This window comes from Typha angustifolia, chromosome 1 (genome assembly GCF_048772165.1).
Source record: "Typha angustifolia cultivar Huaian chromosome 1, ASM4877216v1, whole genome shotgun sequence".
NCBI lineage: Eukaryota > Viridiplantae > Streptophyta > Magnoliopsida > Poales > Typhaceae > Typha > Typha angustifolia.
The window spans coordinates 5,551,422-5,564,560 of record NC_133239.1 but is presented as its reverse complement, the minus strand read 5'-3'; the positions used below and the strand labels follow the sequence as shown (position 1 = coordinate 5,564,560).

The 13,139-nt window shown below is 34.7% G+C and overlaps 1 protein-coding gene across 4 annotated transcripts; it reads right to left on the bottom strand.

The window, feature by feature from the left end:
* Positions 1 to 744: 744 nt before the first annotated feature.
* LOC140765328 (protein-L-isoaspartate O-methyltransferase-like) lies at positions 745 to 12,525 on the bottom strand. 4 transcript variants are annotated; one of them, XM_073104381.1, is made up of 5 exons: positions 12,212 to 12,523; positions 10,952 to 11,042; positions 9,384 to 9,654; positions 1,792 to 1,956; positions 747 to 1,203 (listed from the first exon to the last, which is right to left on the bottom strand). In XM_073104381.1, exons 2-5 carry the CDS (start codon positions 10,985 to 10,987, stop codon positions 953 to 955), a joined length of 723 nt encoding a protein of 240 aa, XP_072960482.1. In that variant the 5' UTR covers positions 10,988 to 11,042; positions 12,212 to 12,523; the 3' UTR covers positions 747 to 952. The 4 variants fall into 4 exon arrangements, with proteins under 4 accessions (XP_072960465.1, XP_072960482.1, XP_072960490.1 ...); XM_073104389.1 differs by lacking the exon at positions 12,212 to 12,523 and adding an exon at positions 12,176 to 12,193; XM_073104364.1 differs by lacking the exon at positions 10,952 to 11,042 and having other exon boundaries at positions 745 to 1,203; positions 12,176 to 12,525.
* Between the last annotated feature and the right edge of the window lie 614 nt (positions 12,526 to 13,139).

Here is a 13,139-nt window from a genome sequence, read left to right as displayed (position 1 = left end):
CTAGGACTAATAATAACTTTGATATGATTGAGTCAGTCTCCACTTCATAATAGTATCTCACTAGGAGATTATGATAATATGAATATATGAGCCCTCAATATGTAGCTCTGACGGGATTTTAGCATCTCAATTGTAACTGCTTAATTGATTAGCAATATTTACAGAATTCTTCTTCGTGCAAGTCTTATCAAAGATTAATCGTCTATTCTCTAGCAATAAGTGGATGAAATAATCCCTAATTCATTCTATAGTGAGACACTCTATGCAAGATAAATTATATTTTCGCCATCACTTGGTATCTTCCTGCGACTTAGCCATATCATCTCCTCGCATGCTTCTGTAATTTTGAAGTCCAACGGACTACCATCCCCAAATTGAATACATAGCTTGTTTCTCTTTGCCATCTAGATACCTATATATACCCCTTAAAAGCTTGACCTTTCATCCTCTAAAATATGGTCCAATATCTGCAATTCCTATTAGATATCTGAGAATGCACTGTAACTGCTTCTCAATGTGCCTCCTGCATATACAAGTCTTCAATAGTCTTTGTAGACATTCTTATTAATGTCCTGCTAATGAAGCGCTAACAAGCTTTGACGAAGCCTCCATGTTGTAATTCTCTTACGCCAACCCTCAAAAAGCTAAAAGATCGAATTGACCGATATTACTAGCCGATAACTCCAATCAATTTAATAATATAGCATATAAAATGAAATTAAAGATAGTCATTACCAAAGTTATCAGCCAGCGACACAATTTGATCCACCAATGGAAATACCATAAAGCACCAAACACTATTATTTCCCACAGAACTACTTCCAAGTTACAAAGTGTTTACTAAAACCCTTAGCCATTTACAGAGAGCGTAGAAGCACACAGAACAAAAGATGACTAATATATACAGATTATTGCTGTACATTGCACAAACCGTTACCTACTAGCTGTTGTTTTAATAGTTCTGCAGCTGTGCAGATCGGCTAGTTAACGGGACATAACGCACAGATGTTTCATTGTGTATGGTAATGGAACCATCTGGTTTCTTAGCAACCACCTGCAGATCCTGGAAGAAGTCGCCCACAGGAATCACCATTCTGCCTCCAGGCTTCAACTGCTCAAGTAGAGCTTGAGGGATTTCAGAAGCTGCAGCACCCACATGAATGGCATCATATGGTGCTTCCTCGCGCCAACCAAACCTTCCATCTACACCAAGATTGATTGGTTTAGTCAAAGAATCACCTAAATATTATCATTTTAATCCATAAGCGCCAAGAAAAAATAGCACCTAATAGATTTAATACATCGCATTAATATTGGCGGTAATATAAGTCCATAAGAAGATAAATGAACAGAAACTATTGCTCAAGAAAAATCATGAGAAAACAACAGCTCTAAAAGGCGTTTGCTTCTCTTCTTCTTTAGGCTGGTTTTACAAGCCTTCACTATTCGTTCTAGTGAAAAGCAAAGCATCCATTATAAGATAAGCAATCCTAATCTCTACATTACATAGTATTGTTCTAGTTATGTCCTGTTGATTTTTGGCATCAATGAGTTTCTCATCTTGTCGTCTATAAAAGTCGAATCATCAGTATAGCTCTAGTTACGACCTGTTGATTTTTTTACATCAATGAGTTTCTCATCTTGTCTACTATAAATGTCAGAATCATTCTTTAGAAAATGTAAAACTGTGTTGGCATCTTTATGTCAATAATCACATGTAGTTATGCAGTAGTCATGTCAACTAATTATCACACTGAAGAGACCTTGCAAGTCAGATTAAGCCATGCATACCAGCAACGTGTAAAGAGAGTGACCCATCCTTCAACAATTGTGCTGCTGCACTTCTCTTGACATTCTCAATGGAAGCAGCAACTAGCTCTGGAATGTGTTCAATGCCCACTGAACGACCTTGTGGTCCAACCATTAATGCAAAACATGCTGTCAGGTATCCAGTCCCTAAAAGAAGACTCCAAGATTAGATGAACCTTGTAATGACAGAATGACAGAATGTATCTACATACATTCCAAGATTTTGGAATTCTATAACGTGTCTCCATAAGTACATTTGGAATTCTATAACATCGCTATCCATAAGAAACCCTTCAAGAGGAAGGACCGTGGAAATCTAGATCCGTTATCTAAAGTACCAAACACTATTATTTTCCACAGAACTATTTCCAATTTACAAAGTATTACTAAAACCCTTAACAATTTACAGAGAGCATAGAAGCACACAGAACAAAAGATGACTATATATATACAGATTATTGCTGTACATTGCACAAACCTTTACCTACTAGCTGTTGTTTTAATAGTTCTGCAGCTGTGCAGATCGGCTAGTTAACAGGACATAACACACGGATGTTTCATTGTGTACGATACTCGAACCATCTGGTTTCTTAGCAACCACCTGCAGATCCTGGAAAAAGTCGCCCACATGAATCACCATTCTGCCTCCAGGCTTCAACTGCTCAAGTAGAGCTTGAGGGATTTCAGAAGCAGCAGCACCCACATGAATGGCATCATATGGTACTTCAACTGCTCAAATAGTGTTTGGTTTTATGGTAAATATGATATTTAAACTTTTAGAGCAAACGAGTTAGATAACATGATATCTGAGCTAATTTTTCTCAAGGTCATAAGTTCAAATCTTGTCAAGTCCTATTCGGTCTCTATATCACTATTGATGGACTCAGATATACGCACAATATGCATACTTGGAGATGGCTTTTTCCTCTCTTTCCAGTTGATGCATCTACTTGACACAAATCAAATTACACCAAGTACAATATGTCATGCCTACGTCAAGCTGTGTTGTAATTCTGCATTTAGCATTTACCATATGGTAGATACCAAGATTTATCAAGGAAGCCCTAGAAGTGTGCTAATTACCTGCTAATTTCTTCTCTTTATTCCTTCTACCAAGAAAACTTGAAAGAAATCATATGAACATGTATACATCTCCAACAGTATATTTCAAAGATTATACCATATCAATACAAATCTTTTATAGCAACGATGGCCATGCCAGTGACAAATGTCGTGCCGTACCACCATCAGCATAGCACACCCTCGGCACAGTTGCACGCCCCCACATCCTATTGGCATATGTTTATAATATTTTTAATAAACTTTTTAGTATACTTAGAGATGTTTTGAGTCTTCAACATATTAATCTTTAATTTTTTATTTAAATATATGTATTAAAACCTACATTATAATTTTTTATCCTTACACTATTTTTGTAAATGACCTATTTTATTAAAGATAAAGTGATAATTAAATATAAATATTATGCAACACATACTATGATTGAATATATTCATTAAAACTATATTAATGACTGAACACGTTATTATATGATTAAATACTCCATAACATATAGAAAGTACATAGGATACCCATCATATCAATAATCACAATAATGTATAGCTAACATATAACGAGCCATGTATATATCATGTAGCTAACTCTCACATATAGTGAGCAATGTATATCATATAGCTAACTCACGTATATAGTAAACCATTCATATATCATATAGCTAACCCTTACATATAGCGAGCTATGTATATCATATAGCTAATCCTCGCGTTTAGTAAGCCATGTATATTATATAGCTCACCCTCACATCCAAAGAGTAATATATATCATAAAGCTCAACCTTGTATCTAACGAGCAATGTATATCATATAACCCACCCTCGCATATAGCAAGCCATCTATACATCATATAGCTAACTCTCGCATATAACGAGCCATAGTTATTATATTACTAACCATCGCAGATAGCGAGCCATGTATGTATCATATAGCTTATGCATCTACATGCTCTCTATCAACCATTTCAATATATTGTTATCATGATTTCTTTCTAAATGATAGGTCATATACATTTATCCAGTAGTGAAACAAGTCAATACATAATTCAATAACTTTGGTGGTAAAGAAGCCAAAGAAAATATGATGCATGTAACCTCAAATTATATATCCAACACATGCCTGCTCATATAGAAATCAACTCGACAAATAAAATATGCACAAGATCCATTCTCTAATCATTTCTAAATGATCTGCATACTCATGCTCGAAACCAACCTAATCAATGATGATAAAAATATGCTCTCTAAATCATCTGTATATATGTGATCATATAATCATGTTACAAGCTTAGAATGCGTACATATAAATATATAGTATATCCTAATATGAGAGAGCTACCTAAGGGATAAGACTACTCACCATCATATTAGAAGACACAATACGTACTCATCACATCCGTCAACCGAATATCAACTCATCACTACCGGGGTCCATGAGTCTAAAATAAGAGGTTTGAAATCTGAAATTGTTTGGTAGTATAACATTAGCCATTTATACAGTTAAAATTCATTCGTTTAATATATAATAATTTATTAGGTTTAGAATTACTTTTTTTATATTTATCAATAACTAGATCTAGATTATAGATAAAATTCTGATATTTAGTTCAATAAAAATATAGGGATAATATGCTTTTCACCCATGAACTTATACTTTTTTTTTCCACAATAACCCCTTGGATTTTTTTTGTACATAATGACTCACTTAAACTATCAGAAATACCTCACTTAATCTCTTCTACTATGAGGTCATTATGTACTAAAATAAAAAGTCGAAAAGGTTAGTGTGTACAAATAAAAGGTCAAGGAGTCATTAATAGAAAATAATGATAGTTCAAGGGGGTGAAAAAATAATTATCTCAAAAATATATGAAGATAATAAATATATTTATATGCAAATATTTTCAATTATACTTAGTTAAAATAATACTAATTGCATTTATCTAACATCTATGTTGTTAAGTATATATTCTTGCAATAATTAACTATCTAAATATATAATTTATAGTAACTAGATAAAATAAGTAATTACAAGAAAAGGAAAATAAGTGTCTCATTGCTACGATGCTTGGACTATAGTTGGCAGGAGGTAGAACAAAAAGAGGAAGAAGCAGAAGAAAGGAGGAGCAGAGGAAAAGAGGAGGAGAAGAAAGGAGGAGAAGAAGGGGAAAGGAGGAGGAAGAGGAGGAGAAGAAAGGAGAAGCTTGGCCGATGGGGTGCAGATCAACCGGCGGCTCGGTTCAACAAACCCAAGCCTAATAAGGAAAGAGAGAGAGACGGAGAAAGAAAATGAGAGGAGGGAGGAGCCTTATTGGTTCTTCCCGAAGGTGGTGGCAACGGCGGCGGCTCTAAGAACAGCGACAGGAATCCAATAGGAGAAATTTAAAAAAGCTACAAGACAAAAAAAAGAGAAAACGAGAGAGAAATGGCAGCAAGGGAAGTTAGTGGAGGGTGGTAGCGAGTGCGGTGGCCGTGAAGCCTAGGCTCTATAGGCAGGAGGCTAGCCACAGTGTGGTTGGCCATGTCATGCTATACATATATATATTTAAAGGCTGGATTATAACAGTTTCCTTACAATACCAGCGTGATCTAAATTTTGAGGTCAAAATTTTTTTAGAGAAAGAAAAATGTAACAATCCAACCCAAAAAAAAATTATCCCGGCATGACGTGGCAGGCTTCGGGGGCATGTGGGTGCCCTCAACCATCGGCTTGCCCAACCTGGCCTTGTTCTCTTCTTTTTCTCAAATTTCTCCTGTTGAATTCCCACCACCGTCCATAGAAATGCTGCCACCACTACCACCGAGCAACATTAATGAGCCTCATCCCACATCCTCTCTCTCTTTCCTTTTTGGGCTTAGGCCCATCGGAACAGAGCACTGACCAATCCCCTCCCCATCGACTAGGCTTCGCCCTCCCCATCGACTAGGCTAGGCCTAGCATAGCACTGTAGCAATAAGACATTCATTTTTTCCTTCTTATAAATTACTTATTTTTTTTAGTTAATCTAAATTAGATTTTTAGACAGTTAATTATTACAATACTATACACTTAGTAAAATGGATATTAGGTAAGTATAATTAATATAATTTTAACTAATTATAATTAAAGATAGTTGCACATAAATATATTTGCTACCTTCATATGTTTTTATTAGACATATATATGTAAATACTCATAATATATTAATATAATTTTAGCAATTTATTTTATAGTATTATGTATAGAATGAGATATGCTTATCTATTTTATTATTTTATAGAATTGAGTGAAGACTATATATATGTACTTTCTAATTAATCAAGAAAGAGTAAAAATTACAAATTAATTATAATCAAATCTTTATCTATACTTATATTTTTAGTTTAATATAGTAAAAGAGAATAACTATCTCTATTCTTATTTCATACTAGCATTAATAATAGTATCAGAATTATATCTATAATATCGATCTAGTTATCTATAAAATTCTAAACCTAATAAACCATCATATATAATACGAAAAAATTCTAATTGGATAAACGGCCAATGTCATACTATTAAATATTTTCAGATCCCGAACCCGTTATTTGAAAACCCATGAATCCTGCTAGTGATACATTGATATTTGGTTGACGAGCATAACGAATATATATTTTTTGTCTTCTGATCAAATAGTAAGTAGTCTTATCCTTTAGACAGCTCTCATATATTAGAATATACCGTTTTTTTATAATACGCATACAGTGAATAGTCTTATCCCTTAGACAGCTCTCATATATTAGAATATATTGTTTTCTTATAATAAGCATTCTTTTTTTATTTCCAACATGATTATATGATCATATAAATATAGATAATTCAGATGAACATATTTTTATCATTCATTTATTTAGTTAATCACATGCATGAGTATGCAATGATTTAGAAATGAGTAAGAGATAGATCTTGTGCATATTTTATTGGTCGATTTGACCTCTAGCATAAGCAAGAATGTGATGGATATATTGTTCGAGACTGCACTGCATTATTATTAATTTTTTTTGTTTCTTTACCGCCTAAATTTCTAAATTATATATTGCTTATTGCAGTACTAGATAAATGCATATAAATGAATAAACCATGATAACAGCATAGTCAAATGGTTAATAAAAAGCATGAAAATGTGTGAGCTATACGACCAATACTTGGTAGTCAACTAAGTGATATATATAGCTTGCTATATGTGAGGGTGAGCTATACGATATACATGGCTCGCTAGATGTGAGGGCTAGCTATATGATATATAGATGGCCCGCTATACACGAGAATATTATATGATATATATAGCCTGCTATATGCAAGAGTTAGCTATACATTATTGTGATTATTGATATGTAGGGTATCCCATATACTTTCTATTAGTTAGGTTAGATTTAGTTGGATGACTAGTATCCTTATATGATTGTTAAGTATGATTGAGCCTTCGGGCAAGATTGTGAAGCCAAACACTGAATGTAGTGGAGTGGTCCAGTATGATAATGATAGATACATTGTCTTGCATAAGTTGATACATGATTATCAAATATTCAACATACTTCATATATTAAAATTGTCATATTCAAAAAAATTATAGTATGTTTATATCAATAGACTTATATATATTGTTGAGTATATATATATATACTCATTTATGACATATGACTTATTATCTATTTACATATTATTGAGATACATCTATATACTCATTTGTAACATGATACTCTTTTTATAATTTATATGATCCGTTTGACACCACTGATTCCAAGTAAGATTTATTCACTAAGCTTTTAACTCATAACTCTCTTTATTTCTATTCTAATTTCTAGACATGTGATACCTCATAGCAACTTAAAGTATTTTGAAGAGATTTTAGAGTGAAGACGAGATGAGCAAGACGTGAGATAGTATAGAAGATTGCTTATGTAGAGTTGTACCAATATCAAATATAATAAAACTTCATTATATTAGATAATAATCCTGGCTGAATTATATGTTCCCCATGTATCAGTTGTTTCTCAATGGTTTGTCATAGTTTGTACGGGTCCTGCAATATTATCTAGTTATCCAGTATGATTATTATAGACTTAGATATTAAAGCGTTTAACATATTCATTTCATGAAAATATGATTTATCTCGAGATGAATTATGTAAGCATAGGTGTATCTCTATGTGATAGCGTCGCACGTCTTGTTGTATGCGCCGTGCATGCCGTGTGAGCATGTCCGCAGTTGCCTATGTTGAGCAATCTTGAATACTGAAACAGCCTTCAATTTTATGCAGTATTAGCAAGACAAGCATAGAAAAGGGATCGATCCTCTCTATCAACCAATAAGCCAATATTATCTCGAGGAGATAGATCAGACTCCTCCAGCTACGAGGATAATGTTGAAAGGATACAGATAAGGTTTTAAGGCCAAATGATCTGGTTTTATAGTTGTATCTTCCCCTTCCAATTCAGTCGTGGAAAGTATAAAGTGGCAGAGCAAGAAAGAAAAGAGAGGAAGAGAGTAAACAAAAGGAAGAGGAAGAAAGAAAAGAGAGGAAAACAGAGCGTAAACAAAAGGAAAAGAATGTGAAGTTATGGATAACTTAGACTCACTCTAGAAAGCCTCATTTTGTCAAAGCCTCACAAAAGAGAACAAATCAAGTTTTCTCAAGAGAAAATAGCCATCATAGCCTTGTTAAGACTTACGAGAGAGATTACGATCCATGCGATTTCCAATAGGGGGTGTGTGACCAAGTATTTAGTCCCAACTATTTGAGATCAGCTACATGGATTCTCTTGCACTCCTCATTATTTACAATCAAACTCGATGATCAAATTCAATGATGACTTTCTTCTTTGCACCATGGTTTTGTTTGATTTTCTTTCAAACACACTCTTTCTAATCTCTTCTTTTTTTCAGTTTTTGCATCATTGTTTTTTTTCTTTATTCTCTTATTTTTGGTACTTTTTTAAAATTTTAAGAAATTTTTCTACATTTGAATAATATGTAAAAGTTGACGTAATTAAAAAGACCGATCCGATCCAGGCTGTCAATACCGTCAATCCGGCCGATATGTATCGTCTTTTTTGAAAAGCTGACTCGATCCGATTTTTCAAACCTTGGTTGTAATATTAAGTGTATTTTTTGTAGTATCTAATCATAGAAAAGATAACATTGAAAGGAGAAGTCAAAAGAAACGGGACTGACGTTAGTTTACGAGCAAATGTGGAGCTATGTTTCAGAAAATTTTAACATTCATTTCATCCAACATCATTAACCCATAATTTTTTAGTAGGAATAATAAGAGAACCTTTTCCACTACTGTGAAAGCAATGGCAAACTCATAATTGTAACTATATGTAAAGCAATACTAACTAGAATAACCAACTCAAGTACCCAGGAAGAAGAAAGACATTTATAGCGAAAAAAAATGACGAAATGTGAAGGAATGAACCAAATCAACAATCATTACCATTTCTATAAAAGGAAACAAGAGAGCATATATGGCTAACACACCTGAACCAACATCCAAAGCACGCATGCCTGGCTGTAAATTATCCTTTAGCAACTCTAGACAAGTTGCATGCATATGAGGTGCAGATATTGTTGCATTATATCCTATAGACATGGGGCTATCAACATATGGTGCACTACCATGAGGTACAAACAAACCCCTATCAATGGTCTCCATCACTTCTGTCACTTTGTCCGTCTTGAGTACACCATACTGCTGCAAGTGCTCAACCAGGGTTTTGTTCTTATCAAGCGATCCTCTAGTCCAAAAATGCTGGAAGGACAGAAGCAGAAAGTTAAGAAAAGATAATGACAGAAAGTATTTTTCTCCAAAAAAAGTACATATTTCACACTCATATTTGTAGCCGAAGAAAGATCGATGTAAAGATAAAGTAAAACTTCAACCAGAAATTGAATTCCTACAAACAAACTTACTAAAAAAAGAATATATTTCTTTTCTTAACTTTCTGTTGGTAAAATTAAATCCAATCATAATAAGGAATTGTCAAAAGAAGGCTGGCACAACAATTTAAGATAAAAAACCTACAACAAGCCAAAGCCAACAAACTTTAAAGAAGTGAAAAGAAAAACCCAAGAATTTACAACACAAATAAGTTGGTGGTTACTAAGACCTTCTAACACTTTTAGATGCTTATGCTCCCACAATTGGAAAACTCAATCAACATCTATTGATATTTAAGGACACTGCAGCTGTAGAGACAGCATTTACCCAAAAAAAATGGCAAAATAGGAAGCATGTCTTGGAAGGCTGATAAGAACTTCAAAACAGCACATAAGTTGGGAAAAAATCTCTGTGCTATTGTTACTAATTGTGTTCTGTATATAGCAAACTATGATGTGATAATCTACACAGGAAACAAGTCCCAAAATCTCTGCGCTATCAGTGGCTTCATGAATGAAGCAAAAAGAAAAACACGAAACAAACAAAGGAAGGAAAATGTCACGCAGAGTTGTACATGACATCTCATTAAGAAACACAATGGCATAATGCATATTTTGGCCTCAATTATTTCCTTTACCCTCGCTTTTGAGTGGTAATTAAAATCACCAGATATCAAAAACAGAGATTTCCCATAGATTAACCACAATTCGTGGAAGTACCCATGTATTTTTGTAGTCACTCAGTTAGGTCAACCAACAATAACGTGCTGACCGAGACCAACTTTTTCTTTTCATAAGAATGCTTCAGGTTGCTGTTTATAATCTCAGGGTAAATACTAATAGCTTGGCACAGCAAAGTTGCTGCCTAACCATAAGAAAGAAAATAGAATTATTTCTACATAAAAAACTAAAATATTCTTTTTCTCTCTAGGAGTTGAGGGTATCTTATTGTATTCTTTCAAAAATTGTCTGAAGTTTGACCTGAAACACAAAATCTATAAACTGGAAACTTCCTACAAAACTATCAAATTATGATAAACTGACTAAAATCAATGACACACTTCCATTGGAATTTGGCTACAGAATACTAAGAAATAGAGTTAAAAAATGATGCCAAATCTTTTTTAACAATTCATTAAAAAAAAGTCATCTATCAGATGCTTTTCAACCTGCATTAGCACTGCAAAAAATATTGTTGCAAGCATTATCAGCTCTAAAGTTATCAAAACCTGAAGTCCACTGTCCAGACTAGCTTCCTACCTGCATGAGAAAGTAGATCAGGAACATCTGATTTGTTCACAAATCAATGTCATGACTCATGACTAGTTATATTCATCAAGGATTAAGTCATTAAACTAAATGAAATATTAGTGTAGATGCCGACAGATGTATGAGAGATTGCATGACGCCTAGAGTTAGGCAGTGCCCTATGGATAGTTGGAAACACAAAATGTTAGGTGGCTCGTTTCTACTATCAATTTTTTAGTTACGGGGAGAACCATTCAAAATTTCCATATATTGTCCCCATTTACAATATGACTGCATTGGCACAGATAGTGAAGATGCTTATCACCAACCAGATTATTGAAACATGTAAACTTGGTTTCTGAAGAGTGATTTCAAGGACTAGAAAACCTTTTTTGTTTCACCATTCTGATTCAGGGAAGCTTATCACAGGACTCAGTTGATCTATCATGCCAAAAGTGGCTCACATTCTCAAGGTTAGGGTCAAAAAATGAAAACCACCCGAGAAGGTGGAGCACAGTAAAGCCCCCACACCCAGCACAAAAACTTTAGAATCCATGTGCTCCTTCAACAAAAGGGTAACATGACAAAGTTACATAGGTAGAGAATACCTAGGGTAAGGAGACAACTACCTCTAAGGAACTCGACCAAATAGCCCCAGTGACCAGCCCGACACCTTCATACAGAGTTAGATGTGGAGAATGTAGGACTATTCCAACTCCAGTACCTATCCTACCCCGCAGTCGTGCTCATTAGATCGAACTCTTGCTTGGATATTGGGGCGGAAGTGATCTTTTCTACAACAAGAAACCTCTCAAACTAAGCATATTATTAAAGAACATTCACAAAGAGGTTAGGTTGGCTTCTATCGCCTTCCTGAATATAATTCAATGAACACATGATGTTTGATGTGCCCTTCATCTCAATTTGTCAAGAAAACCTAGAGCACCAATTTGATCAACAAGAGCTACGCTCATGAGAAATGGGATTATCAAATTAGAGAAACCGCAGATAAAAGCATCCATCAATTAATTACCTCAGGTGCCGGACGATGTGCACCAGCAAATTCCACTTGTGTAATTCATCAAGAAATCGAAAAACAAAATCCCTCAAATCTTTAAGAGACGGGAACAACGAGCACGACTTACACGGAAGAAATTGTTAGGCTTTAGTAATCGCAGTACCTCCATTCCGAGCACGGGTTGGGATCCCAGACACGACCTCGGGAGCTTCTTGAAGGGAGCGAGCGACCGGGAACGAAGAGAAGAGGAGGAGAAGGGCGAAGAGGAGAGAGAGGAGAGGTAGTGGCGATGGAGGTGAGGATTTGGTGGGAGGAGACGAGGAGAGCAGAGACGGAGAGCGGACATGGCTTTATTTGGTGAGATATCTCCCGGTGAGTTCATCACGAAGTGGCGCCACTCTCAGGACGTATATTATTGACAGGTGGCCGCGCGAGTACACCCGGCGCTTTGCAGAGCTCCAGCGGATCATATCCGGATCTTTCCACAAGCATTTATTTGAGCATTTTAGGTTTTATTAAAATGAGTCTCCCTCAAATAATTATTTATTCTTTTTTTACTCACTAAAGTTAATATAAAAATAATTTATTTCTTTTATCACGTCAGCTACTACAATGAAATTGCCAAGAACTATTAAAAGATTCAGCAGTTTACAAGTAAAAATAAAACTGCAGAAGTTTTTTTAGTTCTTTAACTTTTAGAAAAACTGTTAAAGACTTCATAAGTCTGCGATATTTGTTGCAATTTATATTCCTCTTGCTATTTACTGGTAATTAATCATAAGAGCAGAGAATTGTGAAAACATTAGGTCTAGTTTGATGTTATACAAATTTCTTTCTGTAGACTATTTAGCTTGCTTTTTTAATGGGGGTTTGAAACTATGATTTGAATCAGGACCCTGCCATGCTGGAAAAATTAATACAGATTCGATTTCTTTTAGTAGGACTGCATCTGAAATCTGAGTATTATATTAATGTTTATTGAGACCACTTTGATCAGTTGCACACTTTCTTCGCTTTGCAAATTTTACTATTTGTGCACGTTCTTTTCTCTTGTATAATGACAGCTCATCATCAATAACTCATCACTAGCT